This window comes from Castor canadensis, chromosome 17 (assembly GCF_047511655.1).
Source record: "Castor canadensis chromosome 17, mCasCan1.hap1v2, whole genome shotgun sequence".
Classification (NCBI taxonomy): Eukaryota; Metazoa; Chordata; class Mammalia; order Rodentia; family Castoridae; genus Castor; species Castor canadensis.
Window position 1 is genome coordinate 21,721,545 of NC_133402.1, and position 26,110 is coordinate 21,747,654.

A 26,110-nucleotide genomic window follows, 5' to 3' on the forward strand; every position below is an offset into this window, starting at 1 on the left:
GTAGTTTTCCCAGGGCCTTGGTTTAAAACACTGTCTTTTCCCTGTGGAATAATCTTGGCACCGTGTTGAAAACCATCCTGTTATGCGAGCATGCTTGTGAGGGTCTGTGTCTGAGCTCCGTGCTTGTCCGCTAGTCCGTGTGTCCTTCTCAGTGCCAGTGCCACCTGTCTTGATGACTATAGTTGTGTACTGAGTTAGAAAATCTGGTGTGACTCCTCAGCTTTATCTTTTTCAAGATTGTCTTGGCTTCAAGAGTTTCTTAATACTCCACAAATTTATGGAATTCTGTTTCTAAAAAAAATGCTAGGATTTTGATAGGGATTGCATTGTAGATTACTTTGGGTTCTAATATCATCTTAACAGTATTAAATCTTGTAATCCATGTTTTGTAGTTTTTAGGGTACTGTCCCCCTTGATTAATTTCTAAGTGTTTTATTCTTGCTGATGCTATTCTATATGGGAATAGGTTTTTTCTTATTTTGGTGTGGAGAATCAAACCCAGGGCCTTGTACATGCTAAGCAGGTGGTCTATCACTGAGCTATACTCCCAGCTGTGTACAGGGAACGACTAATTTCCATTTTGGATTGTTCATTGCTAGTGGATACAAATGCAACTGAGTTTTATATGTTGATTCTGTGTCCTGTGACAGATTTTTCTGGAATCTTTAGGGTTTTCTACATATAGGGTCACATCACTTTGAGCAGAGATAATTGTACTTTTTCCTTTGGATGCTCTTTATTCCTTTTTCCCACCTAATTGCTCTGGCTAGAACTTCTAGTGCTATGTTGAATGAAAGTGGCAGAATTGGGCATCCTTGCCTTCTTTCTTTTCTTTAGTGACTCCTAGCACTGGGGATTGAACCCAGAATCTCATGCTCAAGTGCTGTACCATTTAGCATGCCTCCAGCTTTATTTATTTATATTTTAGTATAGGTTTTTTTTTTTTCCAGTACTGCTAGGCAGGTGCTGTACCATTTGAGCTATGCCCCCAGCCCCTTTTGCTTTATTTATTTTTCCAAATAGAATCTCATGTTTTTTGCTCCAGGGCTGGTGTGGACCACACTCCTCCTAATTATGCCTCCTCTGCAGCTGAGATGGCAGGCACACACCACCACACCCATTTTATTGGTTGGATGGAGTCTCCCTAACCTTTTTCCTGGGCTGGCCTCAAACTGAGATCTTCTTGCCTCTGCCTCCCCAGTAGCTGGGATTCCAGATGTGAATTTAGTACTATTTCTTGATCTTAGAGAAAAAATTTCCGGTCTTTCACCATTGAGAGTGATGCTAGCTGTGGGCTTCTTATATTAAAGGACTTTATTGTCATGTTGAAGAAGTTTCCTTCTATTCCTAGTTCACTGAGAGAAAGACAGAGAGAGAGTGTGTACATGTGTGCTTTAATTGTCAAGTGTTTAACTTTGTCTGTATTGGTGGAGACAATGACGTTTTCCCTCATCCTGTTAGTGTGTGGCATATGGCACTGTTTACTGCTTGATTTCCCATGTCAACCTCCTTTTAGTTTAGGAGTAAATCTACTTCGTTATGGTATCTATTGAGATTTTAAAGCAAAGCTGCCTCCCCCTCTTCCCTCCCTCTGGTAGCAGCTGTGTGAGGTAGCAAGCTCAGCCGTTTGACGAATTTGGAGTCTGTCTCTGTGTCTAGACTTTGGTTTTAGCTTGGTGCTCTTGTGTGTTAGAGGATTTGATTTATGTTTTGAGCCTGCCCCTTGCTTCATTGCTTTGTTGCTGGATAGTTGAAAAAGTGACTCTTGCATGTAGGACGGTTTCTCTACTTTTTTTTCTATTATGTTCTGAACAGTTTCTCTTTAGCAGTTGGGAGTTGGCTTTGGTGTGAAGTGGAGATTTATTTTAAGATCTGTTGTCTCCCAGGAACTTTGAGCAGTGCAGTGAGTGGCTCAGAGCGGGGACTGGGAGCCAGGCTGCCTGCGTCTGCCCCTGCCTCACATTGTCCTGGGGTCTTGGCTTCCTCATCTATCTCGTGGCTGTAAGAGTGTACTGATACTCTCTATGCTGTTGGAACACGAGCTAGGGGAGAACTGGGCAGAGCGCCTAGCGGCCATCCTTGCTCATCGAGTGTTGATTGATGCTGCTGTTGCTGCCGGATCTTGGCATTGCCAGCTGTGTACAAAAGGTTGTTGTGTTCACAGCGGATGATGTATTTCTGAATTGTATATTCTGTCTCATCAGTGCTTCTACTGGTATCAAATATTGCATATTCTTCTTTCACATGCTGTTCTTTAGAAGTTCTCTAAACTTTAGGTCACTTTGTCAAGTTTCAAAAAGCCAAAGTAATTCTGTGTGAATTTTCATGTTGACTGCCCGTATTAAGGAGAGATAGCAGACCATGTTTTCTGAGTGCCTGCCTGCCATCAGTAAAATCAGCTCTTTCAACAGAACAAAAACTAATAATGTCACAGAGAGAAAGCCCCAATCACCTGATAACTGAGGAGGAAATTGGAAGAGTTATTAAAGAATTGCTTGCTTCCCCAGAAGATAGCAGGGTGGACAACACCTTCTCCCAAGGATCAGATCACCAGAAAACCTCACTCTCAGAGGCAAGTGGATTCAGTTTCCTAATGTGTTGTCTGTCTCCCCCAGTCCATGTGGGCAGTGATTGTGTCTTCCTCCACACTGAGTCCCCCACTTGGTTTGTGGGAGGTACACACAGGTGGCAAGTGGCCACAGTGAGGATGGTTTGCAGAGCAGCCTATTGTAAATGTGGGTGTGCTGGTGACGGCCAGTTCTGTATGGACTTGAGATTGTGATCACTCTGGGGCCTGGAGCTTTCAGAGGTGGGGAGGATTGGGAGATGGGTAGCAGGCCTCACGATTCAATATTTTATGAGCAAATAAAATCAGATAGAACCAGCGCCCTGCACAGTAGTACTGTCCTGACCCCTGGACATTCAAGCAACCTTGGAGATGTCACATGCAGTCACATGTCCCATGTGGACTGGGCTGAATTCAGTTTCTTTTCCTTTTCTTGTCTCTTGCTCCTTTCCTCTGACTTTTGCACATACACAAATGTATTCTGTACACAGTGGTTAGCAGCTCATGGGTGTGTAAGAATGAAGGAGAAGATGAAATGAACAATGAGGTTTCTTTTTTGGAGGTACTGGGTTTAAACTCAGGGCCTCCTACTTGCTAGGCAAGTGCTCTTATTACTTGAGCTGCCCTCAGCTCTTTTTGTTTCAGGTTATTTTTCACACAGAGTCTCTACTTTTTGCCTGCTCCAGCCTTGGACCACAATCTTCCTACCTCCACCTCCAGCACAGCTGGGATTATAGAGATGAACCATAGTGCCCAACTTGTTTTGTTGAGATGTAGTCTCACTAACTGGCCTGAACTCGATCCTCTTGTTTCCACTTCCTGAGTAGCTGGCATTTCAGGGATGAGCTACCACACCCAGCTCTAACATTGAGGTTTCTTGAAACAGGGCATTTTACAGTGACATGCTACAAGACTGGAAAACAAAAAGGAAGATGGTTCTGGAGGTGGGTGGGGAAGTTCAGTTTTGGAAAGGTCACATGGAATCTGGACATAAGAATCTTAGGAAAGCTTATTTAAAGCTGTATTTGTGGAATGCTCCATTTTCAGTCCTGTGTAAGTTGGGTTACTGAAGCAGAAAGGAGGTAGCCAGTGCAGAAGGGAACCAGTTTGGGTGGTCTTGGCATGGACATACTCCTAAGTCAGGAAACAGTTGTAGTGTGGATGCTTGTCCTCGGTTGACATCTTCCTTTGTGTGCTTTAAGTCTTTAGTTTGGCTGCGCTTTAGTTGTGTCATTGCTGTGTGGTTTGATGGGTTTTTCCTGTCCCCTCTCTGTGCTTGTCACAGTGAGGGATACTAAATGGGGCAGTGTTCTCTGTTTGTGTAGTTCCCCACAGCTGTTTCCTACAGCAAAGACGCTGGAAACAATGGGTTCATAGTTTCTACAGAAATATCCTTTCATTATAGTAGTGGAAAAAAAGTCATTCAGAATTGAGTAATTTAAAGTTTGTCCTCTGTTGTCTCTTCCTTCGCAAGTATTCTTGTTGCTCTGCTAACTAGCGATTTATTGGCTGTTGGTCAAATGCCCTTTTATGTTTCAGAAGCAACATTTTCTAGCGGAACACGTTGGGATGTCTTGTCTGTTGAGAAAGCATTGTGTGCCGTGGGCTGGGGCAGCTGTAGAGGAAAGTGCCAGTCGTCCAGCATCTGTTGCCTCTTCCCTTCAGTTCTCAGCTCGAATGGTAACGGGCAGTGCTTCCACAAACAAACAGCCCATCTTCAGAAGCTTCCATGGGCCTGTTCAGAAGATGCTTTTGTCGGTCCTGCTCCTAAAGGGAGCTCTGAAGCTCATCACACATCGGGGTAGTTTTTGACATTATCTCCTTGGCTTCCTGATTTTTAAGGGCAAGGCAGAGCCATCTGGTTTTCAGGAGACTTAAGAAATAATGATGAAAGTCCTCTTTATTTGGGTAGAGCCAGACTATTTACAAAGTCAACTCATGGAACTATTAATTTAATCTTCATAATAGCCCTGTGAAAGACACATAGCTGTCACTTAGTTTTTCCGGTGTGGAATGGGGATTCAGTGCTAGTAAGCAGCAGGCTGGGACTGCCCGCTGCATGACTTTCATGAGCACACCTGAGAAGATTTAGGTAAGGGGTCAGTGTAGAAGCTAGCCCCTAGTAAGTGCTCAAGAAGTGGTGGGTGGTGCTAGGGTCCTTAACCCGCGGCCGCTTAGTGCCCTCCTCTTCCCCAAATAACCAAAGCCTAGAGAAGGAGCGAGCTGCCCGTGTGGCTCCTCGGGCCCTGGGTGCTCCCAGGGTTCTTTGGCACTGGATGCTCTGCTCTTCACTGCTGCACTTAGATTATTGACTGGCTCATTTCTGTCCCATAGTTCTGTTGACACTGCACATTCCCATGTTTGGTCCTATCCCCAACATTTCTGCTAGAGAGTCAGATGAGGACCTGGCAGGTAGTCTTGAAGCATATAGCATAGACTCCAAGTTACAGAATACATGAAGCTCTTTAATTAGAATTCACAGCTGAAATTGAGTCACCCCAGAGTTCACATGTGAAGGGCGTGTAACTTAGGGCCTACCAAGCATGTGTACAGTTTTAGTCTATTTGCAGGGAAGCCATAGCCCAGGGAGGGGGCATTTGTGTCTCATTGTGGGGGACTAGGGTACTGTCCTATTCTGACAAACTGCGTCCTGTCCAGAGTTGGTGGTGGAGCAGTGGGGAAGAAGAGAGAGTATCCTGGGGCAGGAGGGTGGCCAGTAGGTAAAGGGGTTTCCTAGAGGGTAAGCATTCGATGGTTCTGTGCATATAGACGAGCTCTGGCCCTCACCTGTCTCAGTTAGGAAGTCACGGCACCTTCTAGCCTCTCCTGTTTCTAAACTCTCCTCCAAATCCTGTCTTTCTTCAGAAATTTGCGTGCTTCTCCTGTCTACCAACCGAGGTACAGGTTTCTGAATTTGCCCTTTAAGCTTTGCTATGCAGTGGTCCTGTTTTCTGTCTACCAGGGAGACAGTAGAGTGCAGGATAGAGCCAAAGAGTCACACTTTGGGTCTGACCCTGAGACTGATGCAGGTGACCTTTTCCTCTCAGCCACATCTTTGGAGGTGATAATAAGGATTGATGCCAGGACTAGTGAGAAATAGAGGTGCCATTGCAGTGCCCGACTTGGGAGTTGATCAGCATGGCCAGTCTTCATCCCTGACCGCCTTGCTGCCTCTAACTTATGCCCACTTTTTCCTGCCTGCTTTGCTTTTCCTCTTTTCTCCTGCTTGGGTTCGAGGTACACACTCTTCCAGGCCCACTTTAAATATTGCTCCTGTGTCAGAGTCCTGTAGCCCCTGTGGTTGGAAGTAATAGGTCCCTCATTTGAAAACAGGTAGCATTTTACATGGAACTCTAGTTGTATTTGTATAGTACTTCTCTCTTAGTTATGTTTAAATAATGATGATGATGATGATAATAATAATAATAGATAAGTGTTCAGAAAGCTTTTCTTTGTGAAAATTTGAAATACACATGTAGAAGGGGAGGCTAGTGTCATAAACCCACGTGTGCCTGTCTCTCTACGGGTTCCTGGACATGCTTGTTTCATCTGTGTAACTCGTGCCTTTCTTGAGGCAAATTCCCAGTGAATTGATCTTGTTTCTCTAAGAGACAAGGACGCTTTAAAAATCAGGATGCCATTTCCTACCCCAGGAAACTGATAATGCCTTAACGTCATCACACGTCCACTTGTGCCCATGCTTGTCTGTCTTTCCCTGTCCCACGCACACATATGCACGTGTGTGTTCGCTTGTATATATTAGGATCCAAATAAGGTCCCACATTTACAGTGGATTGACAAATCAATTAAATCTGTCCATTTTTGTTTTTTTTCTCTTGTAATTTATTTGTTGAATGAGCTGTTGTAGAACCATGCTTTTTAAATTATTTGCAGTTAAGACCAAAGCTTAGTTTTAAAATTTGCAAACTGTGGACTGTTAGTAAATTATAGTACAAATGAATTAATTGAAAAGTGAAATAAAAAATGGCATATGTAAGGCCAGGTCCATTAAAAAAAAAAAAAGGTCAGTTTGAGTAGATAGCTACTGTGGCCTGTATATGTTTCTCAGCGTGTTGTGTCCTCTGTTTCTGTCTGTCTGTTGTCATGGACTGGTAACAAAAGTTCACAGAGGCACCTGTCCTTGGCTCATGCTTCAAGAGCACTGCCATGGAGCATCCCACAGTTTGTGACTTTTTGTGATGCATTATTGGAGCTTCTGTTAGTGTTCCCTGCCCCCAGATTGCCTGTAAAATGGTAGTCACATCTAGAGGTTTAACGAGATTAAAGTTTGAGGCTTCTTTCTTTGGTAAAATGACCTTGTCTAGGTGGTGGTGTAAGTGTCCATCTGGAAGCCTATACTATCTTGTGTCTCTTGTAATGTCAGCCATCCTTGATGATTTTCTCTGATGCAGTAATTCATTAAAGGTTGAAAAATGCTGACATCATAATTCTCACGTTCATTCTTTACTCATTAGTTCTGGAACAATTCCACAGAGACTCTTGCCCTCAAGTTTGTGGTTACCCTAGAGTAAATTTTGCAGAATAAAGGCTAGATAAATGCTTAATTCTCTCCATGCCCTTTATTTTCCAACTTTTAAAATAATTACTTGGTTTCCAAATGAGGTTAGTCTTAATAACCTTATGAACTAGTATTCAATCCATTGTAGTTATTAGTCAATTATTAACTTTTTAAATGAGAGTCATTATCCCTGTGTTGCCTCAGCTAATCTCAAGTGATCCTCCTGCCTCAGCCAGCCAAGTACTGAGACTACAGATATGTGCAGCTGTGCCTGTTATTATTAACTTGTTTTTGGTGTACCGGGACTTGAACCTGCTTACTGGGGAGGTGCTGTACCACTTGAGCCATGCCCTCTGCCCTTTCTTCCTCTAGTTACTTTTCAGATAGAGTCTCACGTTTTGGCCTTGGGTTGGCCTCAGACCAGGATCCTTTTACCTATGCCTCCTGCATAGCTGGGGTTACAGGCATGTACTACCATGTCTGGCTTGTTAATCTGTTTGATGCTTACTATTTTTTTAGATCATTTTTGACCAGGGGGACCAGTTGGCATCCACGTTCTTTTGACAATACCTGTAGTCTGTGATACTAAACCAGGCTCATCTTAGACATTTCTTGTACTAGATTTAGAATCTGGTAAGTGGTACTAAGAGACCACAACCCAGGCATTAAGGATATGTGTGGTTTTAAAGCTAAATGACAAATTTGAATTCCAGTCCAGGGTTTCAGGAGTTTTATTTAACCTCATTGGTCTTACATTGGTGTCTCCTTTCTCCTGTGCTGAACATCCTGTTTGTCATACCAGTGTAAACTCTTCCCTGCTTTATCCCACTTTGTACTCGCAATTCTCAGAATAACCCCAAGTGCTACCATTAGCAGTATGAGTATCTGAAATGCTTTAAGATTGTTTTGTTGGTTTTTGTCCATAGCATATATTATACCAGGACTGTACAAATGATTGTGTTTTAAAGTCACCTGGAGTTATTCCCAGTGATTTTTATCATCAACTGAATATAAAGTTAAAATCATTTGTTTCATTTTTGCTTTTGATTGTACTTTGTTGCATAATTAGGTAAAAAATAGGATACATGGCCTGAAGTCAGCTCTACAGAACTTCAGTTTTGTCTCTGATACCCACCCCCTAGTCCAAAGGAACTAATTTTTAGGACTTTTTTCCTTTATTGTTGAGATGTGACTTTTCTCTCATTATTTAAATATAAGCAGATATGTGTGAATGTTCGTATATATGTATGTGGATATTGTGTGTGTTCATTGTCTCTTATTTGATAAACCGTAGCACACTGTGTATGTTTTCCTTCCTCTTTCTTTTTTCATATAACTCAGATCAAATGCTTGCTGTATGCCCTGCATAGCAGGTTGTTTTATTTATCCCTGCTGTGTTGTAAGGTAGGCACAGATGAAGAAATAGGCATTTCTTTCTTTCCTTTGTTTTTGGTGGTACTGGGGTTTGAACTCAGAGTTTCATGCTTGCTGGGCAGTTGCTCTACCACTTGAGCTATGCCATCAGCCCAGAAAGAGGCATTTCTGTTGAGACTTTAGCCCTATGATTCTTTTCCATCACAGTAATTTGTCCTGCCTTGGGAGCATGTTCATGAGTGTATGAATGAGCAGGGAACTAGTTTCTCTTTCTGCCTTACTTTGAGCAGTGATTGGGGCAGAGAACACTGCTTTTAAACTGAAGGAAAAGAAATTCAACCCTGTGTTTATTTGAGGATCACAGTTCTATAGCTGAAGAAAACTTACTCCCAGTAATATGTAAGTTGGGATGGCCCTTGATCTTACCCTAAAATACAAGTTCCCTTCATGTCAGTCTTCATCTCATGGAAGTTGTAATCAATTAGGGAAGTGAAAGAGAAAGCAAGCTCTTTTAAAAGCAACTGTTCGCGGAAAATAGCTACCTGTTAATGACTTCAGGATTTTGATAGTGATAGGAAGGAAAGGAAGAGGAGCACTGCCAGCTTTTTATCTATGTCCAGTGGGAGGAAGGGTAGCTCTCTTCCCAACCCTATTGTGATGTGGCAGCTGTTTCTCCTGTTGTATTACCACCCCTCCTTGGACACAGGGCTTCAAGCCATTGACAGCCAGAGTCGGAGGTTGGGGTCCATCCTTTCCTTTGGAACATCTGTGAACCCATGCATTTTGCATTTATTCAGATCCTGGGTGCAGCTGACATCTGGGCCAAGCCACTGTTTTCCTTTTCATTGCTGCTTAATGGTATCACCCTCACAGATTATGGCATCTAGCAACCATTGGTTCCTTTACATCTGAGTTATGGGAACATTTAGCAGGAAGAACCAGCATGTCAGAGCAAGTCTAGGATGCAGGAAAGAGACCGTGGGTAGGACAAGGGAGTGGAGGATCCTGCAGAAGCCTACTGTAGTGAAATGTGCTCTACTTCAAAGTTTCCTCCAGGTCTGACCTTGCAGCTGTAATTGTGTGGTGGCTCACCTTTTGATGCCTGTGTTTGGAGCCCTAGAATCACAGACTGGTTTTGAAGGGGTGTCCTCTTCCTCTCCAGTTTTTTTTTTTTTTTTTTTTTCTGGTTGGACTGGAGTTTTAACTCAGGGCCTCATACTTGCAAAGCAGGTGCTCTACTGCTTGAGCCATGACGCCAGTCCATTTTGCTTTGGTTGTTTTGGGCATGGGGTCTTACGAACTGTTTGCCTGGGCTGTAATCATGATTCTCCCAGTCTCAGCCTCCCAAGTACTAGGATTATAAGCGTGATGTCAGTAGTACCCGACAAGAGAGTGATTCTTAATGTGATGTGTTTTGTGTCATTGTATTGTCAATGTGTGGTCTTTTAAAAAAACAGTAATAAGTCTTTGATGTAAGTTATTTTTTTCGATAGCTACTTAGTTGAGCATTAAATATCCTAAAACTTTCAACTTTTTTTTTTTTTTTGAGTAGGTGGCTGGATCACATATTGTGCTTTCCCCAGGGAGAGAATCCTTTAGAGATCTTCCTTTGACTAGGGTCTGTGAGATGAGCCTCATCTATTGTGCTCTTCTCTCTAACACGGGACTTTCTTTGGGGTCAGCTGGACTGTCTGGAGCCACCTAGGTGAAGGGTTCTGGACTGCTTTTCTCCCACCTCCCTGCCATCTTCCTTCATGTGCAGAGTTCTCTGGTTTTCTCTGCCTCAGGGAGTCTAGACCTCTTCCTTCACTGCTGCGTTCTCAGTTTCTAATCAGTGTCTTGTTAAGTAACTAGAAAAATAGAACCAACTCTAAATGAACAGAGTTAGGGCCTGAGAGTCTGGCTGAATTAAGACATTTTAGTGTTTTTTCTTTTGAAGGTAATGTTTTTTGAAATAAAGAATGGCATACATAAAGAAAAATGCACAAGTGCACTGCTTGTTGAATTGTCCTAACATGAAAATTTGTCACCCAGATGAAAAAATAGGAGCGCTCCTCTGTAGGTAGCTTCACCTCCTCTTTCCCAAGGCTACTGTTCTCCTGCCTTCTAACACTACCAGTCAGTTTTGTCTGTTCTTGAACTCATCACCATGAGTTAAATATTAAGCTTATATTCTTTTAAAAACCAGCTTTGCCGAGATACAATTACATATGTGTAGTTTACCTATTTAAAGTGTACAGTTCACTGGTTTCCAGTATATTCACAGGGTTGCCAGCCATCACTGCACAGTTTCATTATTCCCTTAAAGATATCCTTACTCATCAGCAGTCACTCTCTATGCCCCTGGCCTTCCAGCCCCAGGCAACTGCTAGTATACTTTCTATCTCTGTGGACTTACCTACTCAGGACATTTCATATAAACAGAACCTTGCAGTACGTGGCCTTTGTTTCTGACTTCTTTCGCTTAGCATGATGTTGGTGGTACTGGGGTTTGAACTCAGCGCTGTACTACCTGAGTCTTGTCTCAAGTAGTGTCCTAGCACAATGTTTTTAAGATTCATTGTGTTGTGTCATGGATGACTTCATTCCTTTATACAGCAAAAAATTTTTGTTCTCCATTGAGGGAGATTTGGATTGTTTCCATTTTAAGGCTAGCTATTGTGAATAATGCTGTTAGGATGTTTGTGTACACATTTTTGTGATTGTGTGCTTTCCTTTCTTTGGGGTATATTGTAGGAGCAGAACTGTCAGTCATGTGGTGACTGTGTAATTGACGAGCTCTCAGACTTTTCCAACGTGACAGTACCGGTTTTCTTTTCCACCAGCTGTGTGTGAAGGTTCCAGTATTTACACATCCTAATCAAGACACTTTAATCTTTTTTTCCATTAATTTTTTTATTAGAATATATTCGTTGTATAGGGGGGATTCATTATAACAATTCCAGATAGGCTTATATTGTACATTGGCTAGATTACTCCCACTGTCTCTCCCCTTTGACTCCCTCCCCGCCCCACTTAAAACTATTGCAAGAGGTTTCTATGTTCTGTTTTATGTAAGTACATGCAGTTCATCAACTATACTCCCTCACCTTCATCTCCTCCATTTACCCACTCCTCCTCCCACAGTGTACCCCCACTATACCTATCTTATAGTCCTGTCTTTTGTTATTAATATCTAAGTTCATGTTCACAGGGGCTTCTCAATGTATCCCCACTGTGAGTATGCTTTTCTTTAGTCTGACCAACCCCTTCTGTTACTCTCCCTTACCCCATCCCTCTTACTCCCCCTTTATCAACAGCTTTCAATACACATTCTTATAGCCTCTACCTTCACAGATGTCATGTTTTACAATATTGTTGATGCGCTATCATTCTGTTTTTCTTTCCCTCCTTCCCTGAGGGCCATAGAGTAATTCCACTATTACAAACATGTTTAATGTATGAAAACTCCTTAGTCTTTGTCTTTTTTTACAGACATCCTAGTGAGTACGAAGTGTTATCATCTTATTATAGTTTTGTTTGCATTAAGTATGTGTTCTTTTGTATCCAGTTTCTTTGCTAAAATTTGTTATAACATCCATGTTCAATATAATAGTATTTAAATTGCTGTAGAAAACTTAGAAAGAATAAAACTGAAAAATATAAAGGTTGTTTGGCATATTACTTTCTTACCCTCCCCCCCACTTGTGCATTTAATGTAATTGGGGTCAAGCTGTGTGTGTGTGTGTGTGTAGTTTTATATTATGTGATTTTAATTTCATGTTGTAGTAATACTTCACTAATTTTTGTCATAATTCTTCATATCATTGCATGAAAGTGTTTTGGACATTTTAACCATTTTATTGGTTAAATGTGCATTTCTTTGGTAAGTAGTGAGGTAGGAGAGTGTGAGCTTTATTTTTTTCCAGTGTTAGGAATAAAACCCAGGGCCTCACACACGCTAGGCAAGGCTCTACCACTGAGCTATAGCCCTAGCTTCCAACTTGATGTGTTTTGTAAAGAGGAAGAATACCTGCATGACAGGAAGTTGTCAGTATTGGGGAATTACCTTCTTCTGATTTATAGTGTTCTCTGTTGGCTGTGTGTTCACACTCTTCCATTTTCCATCCTCATTCTACAGACGGGCAAGGTTAAGATTGGGCCAGGCCTAGGCTGGGGAGCTTCTAAATTGTACTGGATAGGAAAAGACTGTCACCAGGAGGCTCTGCATCTGGGCTGGTTTTGTGAGATCAGATGCTGTGTTGAGGCTGAAACAATAGGCAGAAGCTGTGGTTGATCTGGAAGCCATTCCTGTGTGAGGGTGAGGAGTCAGTCTGGCTTGACTGTCAAGCATGCACAGGTGTGGAGAAGAGGTTACTGGGAACACTCTGCATTTCTGATGTCATGATGCATGATTTATAGTGAGCTTGCCGGAGCTGCTTCTGAATACTATCTCTCAATTACTATTAGTATGTGTTCTGGTTATAAAAATGCAGCAGCAGAATATTGAGTTAAAGCCAGGGTGTTTCCAAAACAGTTCAAATCTCCTTATGAATCTGTTTAGTCAAAAACATTTTAGTTCTGTTATCAAATATCAATACATTCAAAATCAAGAGGATGGGCTGATAGAGTGGCTCAAGTGGTAGAGCGCCTGCCTAGTAAGCGTGAGGCCCTGAGTTCAAACCCCAGTACCACCAAACAACAACAACAATAAAAACAAAAAACAAAATCAAGAGTACATATACTTTGCTTGTTCATGTGTGTTTATAAAAGAAATACAGTCTCCTTCATTAATCTTTGGATTCTGCACCTATGGATTGGATGCAGATGAGAAAAAAAATTGCATCTGTACTGAACATGTATGAACGTTCTTATCATTGTTCCCTAAACAGTACAGTAGAGTGACAGCTATTTATGTGGCACTTGGCATTGTATCAGGCATTATATGTAGTCTAGAGATAATTTAAAGTGTGCAGGAGGATGTGCAGGGTTATAGTCAAATACTAGGTCATTTTGTGTGAGGGACATGAGCATCTGTGCTTTTGATATCTGCAGGGGTTGTGGAACCAGTCTCCAGAGGAACAGATAGATATCAGGTTGGGCATTAGGAGTAGGTAGCCCTTACCTCCTTCCATTCATTGCCTTTCCCATCTTATTCCACCTCCCAGGATGCAGAGGCCACTTCACTTCCACCCCCAAAGAATTGCCACTCAGCCAAGCGCACTGAGTTCCTATGCAAATGCGTGTTCCTCCTCACTTCCCTCTACTTGGTGAGGAAGCTGAGGCCAATGTGTGTATGTGTGTGTGTGTGTGTGTGTGTGTGTGTGTGTGTGTCTCTATCCTAGGTCTAAAAACTTCTACCTCCTACCACCCAGAGAACCAGGTGTCCTGCAAAGCCCAGAGAGGATGGCTGGCTGGCATAAGTCTTTCTCCTTCCCTCATTTTTCTTTTACGCTGGCACCTGTCATTTTTTCCTCAGTGATAAGGTCCAGCAGTTGGTTTGGGCTTTGAGTTCAGCATTAATGTAGGGTAGAAAACTTTGGTTTAAGGCTCCTTATGTCTGGCAGTTTTTTTTTTTTTTAAACAGCTTTATTGAGATATTATTGAGGTTTTAAAATTGATATACTTCAGGTGTACAATTTGATGCCTTTAAACTCAAACATTTGTAATGTTCTGTGGTAGGAATATATAATAATTTCTTAGCTATTTACTATTTTCCAGTTTTGGATTTTAACTCTTTAAGATTATTACACTTCCCTGATAATGATGACCTTTTCATCATGTCAGGCCTGTATTCTTGCTTTGATCATAAGTCAAAATTTCCTGCCTCCTTCTTTAAAAAAAAAAAAAAAGAAAAAAAGACTTGTTTTACCATAGTTGGGAAGAATTGTAGATTGTATTGGGAAGAAACAAGGAGACCAAAAAGAAGGTACTTTTGAGTTCCTTGGGTTGCTAAATTGGATGCATAAACACATTTTGGTGACCTGCACTGACTTTCCCTTGGAGTCAGCTAGTCTTGGCTGACTCTCTGTGGGTTGGGCGATGAGAGGTGAAGAGCGCCCCCTCTCTCCAGTCAGTATATTGCTGACCTGAGACAAGAGCTTCCTTTCTCTTGCCTCCCCAGGCCCAGACTTCTCATGCTTCATGGTCTGAATCCTTCCTTATTCCTCAGTGATGAAATCTCTATTAGATCAATTGCATTTCTGTTTCTGGGCCACATCAGTCATAGGAAAAATGCAAATCACAGTGAAACAAAAACTGATTAGCAAGGATTGATTTAAAAGCACATACGCTCTCAGAAGCCTCTGGGTTTTGCAGCTGTAGTCCAGTTTCCATGTAGATATTTCATGTCTGTATGGAGAATTGACATGCAGCGTGAGGATCCTGTAGTCTTGCACGATCTGGAGTTGCACTAGGGGAAAGGATTGTTGTAAAGTGCTTTACTTCTGGAAGAAGGATGATAGGCAAAGGTGTTTTAAAGCTTTTAAAATCAGATGAAGTCAAAGAGCAGGGTAACTTTGGACAAGTTACTTTACTTCTCTGTATGTTTTTTCACTTTTCTGTAACTTACAGAGCATGGAGAATTCTTAAGGGTGATCTCTGCTCTGTGGCAAATAATGCCTGTCAACAATTAGTGTAATGCTGGTGCAGTATAAACACTCAACAAACATTGACTGCTGTTAGTATTTCTTTGTCGTAAGTGATGCGATGCATTATGGCTGGAGCCCCTCATCCCATCTGGTGCTTTTGGAAGTGAAACTCCAGGCTTCTGCATGCTTGTTCCCAGATTGCTTCACATTGGAAATAGAGTCATTAAAACGAATCACACTTGGAAGAGAAACTGATTGAGTCGGCATCTCTGGTCAGGACATGCTGTCAGGACATGGTTTTTTTTTGGGACTTTTTTTTTTTTTTTTTTTAAGTTTCTCAGGTAATTCTGATGTGCAGCCAGGGTTGATCAGCCAATGCTTTAGATATTCTCTCCTTTTCTTTCTCTAACATTTTCAGGATTATATAGTACCACAGGGAGATTCCTTTCTCTTTTCTTGGTTTTAAGAACTTACACAGCAGCATCCATATAGAATTTTAGAGGTTATAAAATGCTTTCATGATCGCATTAAAGCCTTGCAGTTATTCTTTTTTTATCATCCCCATTTTGCAGAAAACATAGATGAGACTTACCAAAACACACACTAAGTGCCAAGAGGCACCCAGGCATTCGTAACCCAGACTTTGTTTTTCTGCATGTCTAGCAGGAATTGCTCACTGCTATGTAGGTACTTGAAAGCCTCTCGTGCCTGATTGTTCTGCCTGTGTGGTTCACCATCTGTCAGGGTAGCTTTGCTTGTCCACCTGCCTGCCTGCTGTGGAGTGTCTTTATATGTCTCCCTTTTGTCTTGGCTCTTGGACATACTTCCACCCTTTGTTTGTGGTTTCACATTCTGGCTATAATTTCCTGAAATTCAGTAACCATTATTCAAGTAAGCTCCCTTTATTACAGCTTTTTCTTTTGGGTAAGGTGCATACCCTTTCCTGGTCTTTATTTCAGCAGTGAGTCTTTGCCACCAGGTGTTTGTGATACACGAGTTTGTTTAAGATCTGAAGTCAGTCTTACAGTAGTGCAAAGGTCTTTGCCACTTCAGTATGGCTCCTGAGAACCTGAGCGTGAGGGATCCCTGGATTTACATTGCCCTATGGTAGGCCCTTCCATGTGGAGCATAAGGAGCTCCGTTCCAGGAATAGCGTGCTTTTCCCTGTGGTCTCACATGAACACGGGGTGTTGGACATATTCCTGTGAGGTTGTCTTTCCATGCTGGATGGGAGACTCCTCCTCTGTCTCCTTTCAAGCCAGGGTTCCGCTTTGTCCTGCTGAGGAAGGAGATGAGAGGGTGAGGTGAGGTGGGGTGGGGTAGAGGACATTTCACATCAGGGAAAGTGTGTGAGAGCAGAAGCCTGAGAGTTGCTCTCCTGCCTGTTGTTGCCATGACTGGCTGATACTGGCACGGCGCAGCAAATTTGTGCTGAGAGGCTAAGTAAGATGAGGAGGAAGCCTGGCCAAGGGCACAAGAAGCTCTGTGGGCCATGCTGCCTGCAGAGTGCAGTCCTGCACTTTGCCTCTGTTGCTGCTTTGTTGTGGAACGTTTGTTTTTACAGATGGCACCCATTTATTCAAATTCTATCCTTTAAGTTTTAGCAATTATTTTTCATCAACCTGGCAGGTTCCCTAAAGTCAAATTAAAAAGATGAAGCTTTTCTCAGGAAAAGTGCTGATTCTTTCTAGTAGCAGTCCAGAAACCTAACCTCACTTTTAGATGCCATCTGTGAGCCCAGCTGGTCACAGTCCCTCTATTTCTTTCTCTCAAATTGTAAATACAGGTTACTTTCCCTTATCTGTAATGTTTGAGATCAGAAGTGTTTCGAATGTTGGATTTTTTCAGATTTTGGAATGAGACGTCCCAGAGATGGGACAGAAGTTTAAACACAAAATTCATTATATTTCACATATACCTTATCTATATAGCCTGAAGGTGATTTTACATGGTGTTTTTAGTGCACCTGTATTTTGACTGTGACCCATCACATGAGATCAGGAGTGGAATTTCCACTTGTGGCATCATGTGAAAATTGAAAAAGTTTTGGATTTTAGAACATGTAGGGTTTCATATTTTTGGATTAGGGATGCTTAGTCAACTTGTTCTCTTTGGCCTCCTGAATTTGTCTGATATTTATCCAAAGTCACCAGAAATAAATGTTTCTTCTGGCAAAGAAAGTGGGTGGTGCTTGGATTTGATCAGTCTCGTACGATATCATCAGCCCAGATGTGTAGTCCAACTCTCAGACACGCTGAGCAGTACTGTCACTTCCATTCCCCATGGGAGGAGATCACCAGTGACCACTGCTGGGGTCAGGTAATGTCCTGGACCCATTGACGTCTTTTTTGGAGCCTGGGATGCTGCTGCCTCTGTGCTAGGGCTCTTGTCTAGCTGTGTACCTCCAGCTGGATGGACTCATGCTTTTTCTTTTCTGATTGTTTCTAACTCATTTTTTTTTCTTTAAGGTAAAAACTGTTCTCTGTTTGAAGGATAAGAAGAGATGTTAGGAAATTTAAAGGCCGTGTGTTTTGAAGTTAATTATGTAGTACGTGTATGGTAAAGGTCGTTAACTGAGGGACAGTTGGAACAGTGCTCACGTTTATTCATAGATGTGTGTATAGGATTTAAGTGAATGGACTCAGCTTAATATTTTTCCAAATTTATAACACAGACCAATGTGTAGGGCTAATTTTAAGAAGGCCCCCATTTTATTTTTCATATAAGCAACAAACTGGAGTAATTTTATTTCTTGGCTATTTGAATAATAGCAGTGCTGCTGTTTATAGGTGGTAGTGAAAATCTACTTTTTAAAAACTGCAAAAATAATGAGTTTAATAATGAGAAATCACAAAGGCAGAGCAGCATCAGATGTGGCTCAGAACATAAATCAAGTGTTTGGCTGGGGCTCACTAGAGCTCTGGTGAAGATTGGGCTGAACTAGAGCCCCAGGGTCAGTGTGGCCTCTAGTAACCAGGGGCTGTGGCAGAACCAGGGCTTGAGCTCAGGCCTCCTGCCTCCCACTGTCTCCCTTTCTGACGATACTAAAGGACTGGCTATTAGTGTTCTGTTTTATACAGGGAAAAGGTAAAATAAATAATCCTTTGGGTGTACCCTTGTGGAAAGTAGTCACCATTGTGAAGGGTTAAAAGAGGCAGAAGGAAGAACTTTAGTGCTTGTGTTCGTGCATGGGTAGTCTCTTCTCCTTAAATTCCTTCAGCTTGTATTGCAGTGATTTAGGGTGGGGTTGACTCTGAATGAGTTTTGCTACTTAGGAGGGTTGTGGAACTCTAATTGCCTGTTTTGTCTTGCCCAACAAAAATCTTGTCAGGCAGCCTAGCACAGTGCCTTGGTACATAGTGATTGGTGGATAATTCTGGAGGAGCTGAAGTGATAGTGGTAAAAAGCATAAATAAATTTAATTCAGTCCTGATAAAGAAATATTGGTCCCACCCTGAGATCTGAGTGAATGCTGTGTGTAAAATATCTGCTTTGATGCATAATGAAGAGTTTGATTGTAGTTAATTTGTGTTGGTGATGCATAGGCTGGTAACTTTTTTCCTCCTTTCTTCCCATTGGAAGGAAATAAGAGAGGGTTCAGAACAGAAGTTTGTTGGGCTTCTGGCAGTTCATATGACCCAATGACATGCCCTCAGAATTGTCATTACCCCTGCTATATGAGGCTTCCTCCACCAAGCAGACATACAGGGCACTCACGAAAACAGGCTACCAGCCTTCTTGTCTGTGGCTCAGCTTATCTGAGTTGAGGACTAGCGTTGCTCCTTGTCTTCTGTCTCTCGCATCTTCTGTTTGAGGTCAATGTCTCTGCCTCCTTTGAATCCTTCCTCCACCCTGAACTGAGGAATCCTTTAGTCAGATCTCTCCTTTCCACTAGCTTCGGCTCGCAGTGTATGTATCTTTCTTCCTTACAAAACAGCTTTGTGGATATGAAGACTTGTCTCAGCAGTCATTCAGTTTCCTTACTGTTTCTTGTCTTTCAACCCTCTCTGATGGATATTCTGCTTCACCAACCTTGCACAGGGAAGCAACTTCTTAAATTGCCATTGCAAAGGACCTGTCCCACTGCCTACCTGCTGTGACTTTTCCATAGTGGTTTGTGTGTTGCTTCCATCTCCTTGGAGGTCTTTTCTTCCTCACGGTGGGAAGCCATACCTCATTTCCATTCTTCATGGACTCCATTCCTATGACTTGTCCCCATGTTCTTCAAAATTCTGTCCCCACTGTCTCCTTTTATCACAGGCGGTCCCTGCTTTGCTCTATGCACATACAGTCTCCATGGGCGAGTCCCACTTCGATCACTTTCCCAAGCACTGCGCTTAGTCTCCCTTGGGATCATGTAGTGCCTCAAAGGCAACTTGTTCAAATCTCTGTGGTCCCCAATTTCTCCCTGATTTCATTAGCCACTGTCAGACACAGATATCTGCGGTGTTATCACTGGCTTTGTCTTTAGCTCCATCAGTCTGGTGCCATCAGCCATAGGTTGAATGCTGGTGCTAATGATGGTTTTTATCCAGCCATTTTCAAAAATGAGGATGTCCTCTCTTCCGTAGTTCACATGCATGTTTTGGTTTTAATTCTCCTAAAGGAAGGGGACATGAGGCCACAAGACAACCATTTCAAAGTGGAGAAGGATATCAGGTCCCTAAGTGCTCCAGGGAGATTAAAGAAGTGAAGACTGAGAAAGAAAGAAGATTTGGTGATCTGGGTGGCACCTGACTTCTGCCTGGGGGACGTCGCTTTGTATTGTAAAGAGTTTCCCATACCTGGGCCTCTTCTGTCTGCCTGTTCTGAGATGGCACCCTGCAGCGTCCTTCCTGCCACTCCCCCTTGTTTGCTGTGTTCAGTTAGCGAGTTTTACCAGTGTTACCTGTATTCTGTCTAATATCTGATTGATTCTTCCCCCCCAGTTCTGAATCTCAAGATGTCTCATGAATCTTGTTTTTCACATCTAATTAATGATCAAGCTGTGATGGTTTCCCACAATCACATTGCAAATCTGGTTCCCCTTTTCGTCTCTATTGCTATCTTCACTGGAAATGCAGTGGCAGTTCTTAGGCCTTTGGCTTGCTTTACCAGCCTTCACCTTTAATGCCATTGATCTCCCTCTCCATGAAACCCTCTCCACTTGACTTTTGGGACTCCATTCTGATTTTCTTGCCACATCTTTGAGGGCTTTTTCTTGTTCATCTTCGAGGTACCCTTATCCCCTAAACAGACGGGTCTTTTGGGGTCTATCTTCTGGCTTCATCTCATGATTTTTTCTGGGCAATCTCAGCTTTACTCATGATTTCAGCCACCCATCTATTGACACCCAAACCTTTGTCCTGGATGTTTCATTTGTGTACCAGGTCCTTTTCCTGGAGGCTCCGCACAACTTACATACAGAAGATTTAAAAGGGAACGTGTCACTCTCCTCCCTGGACTTTGTTCTTTCCTGTCTTGGTGGAGGGTACCACCAGTTACACATCATCCAGAGGAGACACCTGGGTAACTTGAAGGCTTATTTCTGCTCTCTCCACTCTCATTGGCTCACAAATTCTGTTGATTCTACCACTTAAATTCCTAAATCTTTTGCAATTCTGCCTTCCCTTTTCTGTCCTCACAGTGTTAGCCTAGGCCCTTGTTAGTTCTTCCTCATTTTGTTTCCTAACTATTCTGCCATTATGCAGATGTCTCCTCTCCTTGCTTGGCTTCAAATATAATACAGGTAAAATTTGAGTGCTTTATTGTGTCACATATAAAGTGTTTTGTGTACGTTCTCATAGAGTAGTCACAATGGGTTAATACAATCCCTTTTACTTTGGAGGGGTCATCCTTTGTCTCACAAATACTAATTGGGGAACAGGGATTTGAACCCAGGCTCTACACTCCAGAATGCATGATTGAACCAGCCTGCTGGCTGCCTATGCCATCTTCAGGTAGCTTTGAAAGATCCTTCTCCTGCTGGTCTGGATGTTTTTTCATCTCTTCCTACTCTGCCTGACAGACCTGGGATTTCAGGCCTCTTGAACCTCCTGGTCTTCCCTGAAGGTATCATATTTTCTTACACTTTTGTGTGTTTGACAGTGTTGCTTCCTCTGCTTGAATTCCCACCTCTGTCCTTCAAAGGACACCCAGTGGTACCTTCTCTCCGGGTGCTGTCACTGCCTTCCTGCTTCTCAGGAAGCGGATGCCGTATGCACACCTGCTATATTTTTATTTCTAAAAAGTTGTAAATACATGTTCATGATTAAAGACTTTTACATTTTAGGATAATTTTAGATTCACAGAAAAGTTGGCAAAGGTAGCATAGAGCATTCCTGTAAGGTCCATACCCAGTTTTCTTGTTACCAGCCTAAGTCACTTCACTACAGTTGTTACAACTAAGAAGCTAATTTGGCATGGTAATTGACTATGTTTCGCACTTTATTGGGATTTCACCAGTTATTCTTTTTTTCTTCTTTATTTCTTTCCTTGTTTTAGGAACCCATCCAAGAAAGCACATTACATTGTGTCTTCTTAATCTGTTCTGGTTTGTGGCAGTTTCTCAGGCTTTCTCCTTTCTTGATGACCTTGATAGTTTTGAGAGGCAGCAGTTTGGTTTTTTTGCAGAATGTCTCTCAATTTGAATTTTTCTGTCTATCTCACAGCTAGATGGAGGCTGAGTTTCTCAGACGAAACCAGAGGTGAAATGATCTCCCCATCACGTTACAGCAAGGTGCATGCTAGCAATGGGATCTTCTACCAACGGGTGTTAACCTTGATCAGCTGACTGAGGCTGTGTTAGCCAGGTCTTGACTCTGAAGGTTGTTTTCTACTCCTCTTTCTGTACTTTGGAAGCCAGCCACTGTTAACTCACCTTTAGTATAGGGCACCTTCTGAAGGTAGGATTGTCAACATGAGTCAGTTGGAATTTCTCTGTAAAGGAGATTTTTCACTTCTCTCTCACCTGTTTATTCAGTCATCTAAAATTTTATTAGTTATAGGTATTTATTTTATAGGGTGGATTATAATCTAATGTATGTTATTTATTTTGTTGCTGAAATTATTCCAACTTTGGCCCTTTGAGCTTTCAGCTTGGGCCCTGTGTCCCTTTGACGGGCTGCTGTTCTAGTGCTAGGATCAACTATTTCCTTTTTATTAGAAAAAGGTTGTCTACGGCCACACCACCCTGAACGCGCCCGATCTCGTCTGATCTCAGAAGCTAAGCAGGGTCGGGCCTGGTTAGTACTTAGATGGGAGAAAAAGGTGCCAGAGGCTAAAGTCTGCATACTGGGTTTGCAAATTGATGCAAGGATACAACTGCTTCTGTGCTTTCTGGTGTCCTTCTGTAGACAGAGCTAAGAAACATATATGCACACAAACCCAAGCATGTATGAGAATAGTTATCTAACCTGTCCATCTTTGTTCATATCAAGCCAAACATGAGTTTATACTGACATTTTTTTTTCTTTTATTCATATGTGCATACAATGTTTGGGTCATTTCTCCCCCTTTCCCCCCACCTCCTCTCTTACTCCCCCCTCTCCCCCCCTCGCTACCAGCCAGAAACTTTTGCCCTTATCTCTAATTTTGTTGAAGAGAGAGTATAAGCAATTACAGGAAGGACCAAGGGTTTTTGTTAGTTGAGATAAGGATAGCTATACAGGGAGTTGACTCACATTGATTTCCTGTGCGTGGATGTTATCTTCTAGGTTAATTCTTTTTGATCTAACCTTTTCTCTAGTTCCTGGTCCCCTTCTCCTATTGGCCTCAGTTGCTTTAAAGTATCTGCTTTAGTTTCTCTGCATTGAGGGCAACAAATGCTATCTAGTTTTTTGGATGTCTTACTTGTTCTTACCCCTCCCTAGTGTGCTCTCTGACCGATTTGTTGTAGCCTTCTTGCTTATCTGTGACTTCCCACTCACAGTAGAAACTTGGCTCCCACTACCACAGGCCATCATGCTGTACTTTAAGCTTTGACTTTCCTCTTCTCCCTCACTAGGTTATTCACTAAATCTTTGTTGAATTAGTGACAACGCTGGAAAATGTCCTGTTTCTAAATACAAGTTTACCATTTTAGCAAAATCAGTTTGAATTCTGTTACTGTAAAACTTGAAACAAAAATTTTTAACTCCTTTATTAGATAAGTAATATGAGTTCATTGTAGAAACTTTAGAAAATATGAGAAGTATAAAGAAAAAAAGAGCACCTCTGATTCCAGAGATAAAACTTAGTGTCTCGGAATATATCATTTTAGAATCTTTTCTTCCAATGCACTTATTTATACACACAGTTTTTAACACTCATACTTTACTGATTTGCAATCTTTTTTCAGTTAATATGGTGCATTATGTAGAATGGTTATGTCATATAGTTGTGCTGTAACATATTTAACTATTTCCCATTTTGAAGGTGTTCAAGTTATTACCAGTCTTTTGCTATTATAAACCTGGTTAATGTCTTCTTAGAAGCCTTGGCATGCTCGTCTGGTGGTTTTTTTGTTTTTTTTTTAATTTCCTCTTATAAGTAGATTGCTAGATAAATGCATTTCAAGGTTTTAGTACGTGTTTCTAGAGAGAAAGATTTAAATGAAGCATCTGTTTTTAACATGGCTGTCTTGGGAGGTACTCTCCAGTACCTTGGAGATCTTGAATGCCTATTTGGAAGCTCTCCCTGCTTTTTTTGGGATTATGAAGAATAATTTGTCTTCAAAGTCAGGAACTCACAACTGTTCATGCTGGTTTATTTACTTGCCTAGAGTATTGTGTCAAAGAATGCACTGCAGTACCGGGGAAATTCCCAGCATGACGCCCAGGAGTTTCTGCTGTGGCTTTTGGACCGAGTTCATGAAGATCTCAATCATGCTGTAAAGCAGAGTGGCCAGCCTCCTCTGAAGGTGAGGGCGTGCACTCCCTGGGGCAGTCAGGACAGTGGACATCAGGAAATGGGTAGGGGGAGAGCCTTTTCCCAAACCCCACTTGTTGCATTTAGTTAATAGAATGAAAGAGACTAACCTGGTGATGATATAAAATTAAATGGATACCGACAGAGCTATTGCATCTTGTTTACTACTGTGCTGGCAGTATAAGGTACTGGAGATGCCATCTCCACAGAACTTATAACCTACTGAGAGAGGAAACATTTGCTTTCTGTTCCAGTAAGACACACACTGTGATTCGAGCATTAGAACAAATACACAGAAAGGAACTGTATGGATCTGCTGTCAGAATTAGAGTTGAGATCCAGAATGGTCTTACTGAGAAACATAACAATTCATACTGTTTTGTTTTTTTTTTTTTAAATACTGGAGTTTGAACTCGGCCTTACACTTGCTGGGCATTCAGTCTTATCAGCTGAGCCATGTTCCTCCATCCACCAACCCCTCCCCCTCAGCCCTTATACTCAGTTTTTAAACACGTAGCCTTAATATGATGGTCAAAGTAATTATGTAATAGAAAAAAAGTCAAGACTAAAGAGTTATTTCCCCTACACAACTTTTAAAGTTTTTGATAATTCTGCTCTGGGCTCCAGATCTCACATTTCTAGTATTGGTAAGTTTAAGTTATTCTGATTCAAGGTCCTTTTGTGCTTGAACACTATATTGTCATAGGACTCTATGCGTGTGATTGACTCTCCCACCAACTGAGACTTCCTCAAGGTCAGGCACCCAGTCTTTTTTATCTTTGTGTTCTGCTGCCCTGTAGGCTGCTCTCTGCATGTGGTAGCGGCTGTTCAGTCACTTGTTATTAAGTGGAGGAGCAGAAAAAGGTTAAATAAGTGTGAGATAGTGTGACTAGGTACCACAAACAAGAGCACAACTAATAGGTGCTGAGGGATTTAGGCATGGAAAGAACTGGGACTCCGAGAGTGGTGGGATTATTTCCCAGAAGAGGAAGAGGTTGGGGTGGGGACTTTGAGTCAGAGGGGTGTTGGAGCACCCTGGGAAGGAGAGCATTCTGCCCCCTGAATGGGTTAGAGGTGTTAAGCATGGTCTCTGGCAGTCTTTCTACATGGCCCACAGGCTGTCACTGTGTTCTGGTTCCTTTAGCAGGTGCCTGCCACTAAATCACCTGGCCTCGATGCACAGTTTGTTAGAGAAGTAAAAAATACTGTGTCTTTTCAGGCTCCTCTGTAACCAAGAATTGGTACTTTTTTTTTTAGCCACCGTCAGAGACTGATATGATGATGCCTGAGGGGCCATCTTTTCCTGTGTGTAGCACTTTTGTACAAGAACTTTTTCAAGCCCAGTACAGGTATGAACAAATCAGATGTACCTCTTCTTTTGAATGTTTGGCATAGTTGTAGGTGATTTTAATGTGTCTTACATTTTTGTTTCCAAAGATCTTCTTTGACATGCCCTCATTGTCAGAAACAGAGCAACACTTTTGATCCTTTCCTCTGCATTTCTTTGCCAATTCCTCTGCCCCACACAAGGTAAGAACACATCTAATAAATTAAGACTGTACACTCGGCACTGCACCTTTTGCTCTGCAGAATCGTTTAGGTCATCTTACTTATTAAGACAAGTCATATGTTTCATGGTAGCATGAGCACAGGCTTTGTTAGAATTCATTGATAGTCTGGGGGCTAGGTAAGGTTGTTGAGTGACTTTGGATTCTCTGGAGACGATACATTGTATTTTTAATTAGTTGCTTTACTTTGAACCATTTCTCAAAACTTCCAGAAGTTAGGCTATTTTAAAGAAAATTCAAAGGTCAGAATGGAGTACTGATATGTTACATATTTGTTTTGTGAGGATTTCCTTTTCCAAAGATCTCTTAATTATTTCTTGCTAGTTCTGCTTAAGCCCAAATGAACTTTTCCCATGTGGCTTGTTTTTTGTGTTGATTTCAGATGAGGTTTGTTTCATGTCTTATTTTGGTGACTAATGAGGAGATCTGACTTTGATCTGTACAGGCCTCTCTATGTCACCGTAGTGTATCAAGGCAAATGTTCCCACTGCATGAGAATTGGCGTGGCTGTGCCTCTGTCTGGGACTGTTGCCAAGCTTCGGGAAGCAGTGTCTATGGAGACAAAGATCCCCACTGATCAGGTAATGACCCTGCTGAGTCCAACCCCAGTGAGTCACGAAAGTGTTGC

The 26,110-nt window shown here is 42.0% G+C and overlaps 1 protein-coding gene across 2 annotated transcripts in view; it reads left to right on the forward strand.

The window, feature by feature from the left end:
• The window catches only part of Usp31 (ubiquitin specific peptidase 31), a 72,994-nt gene that overhangs the window by 11,065 nt on the left and 35,819 nt on the right, over positions 1–26,110 (forward strand). For both annotated transcript variants that reach the window (XM_020153717.2, XM_074059562.1), the window contains exons 2-5: positions 23,769–23,906; positions 25,172–25,263; positions 25,352–25,444; positions 25,928–26,063. In XM_020153717.2, coding sequence (XP_020009306.1) covers positions 23,769–23,906; positions 25,172–25,263; positions 25,352–25,444; positions 25,928–26,063 — 459 coding nt within the window. The remainder of the gene's footprint in view (positions 1–23,768; positions 23,907–25,171; positions 25,264–25,351; positions 25,445–25,927; positions 26,064–26,110) is intronic.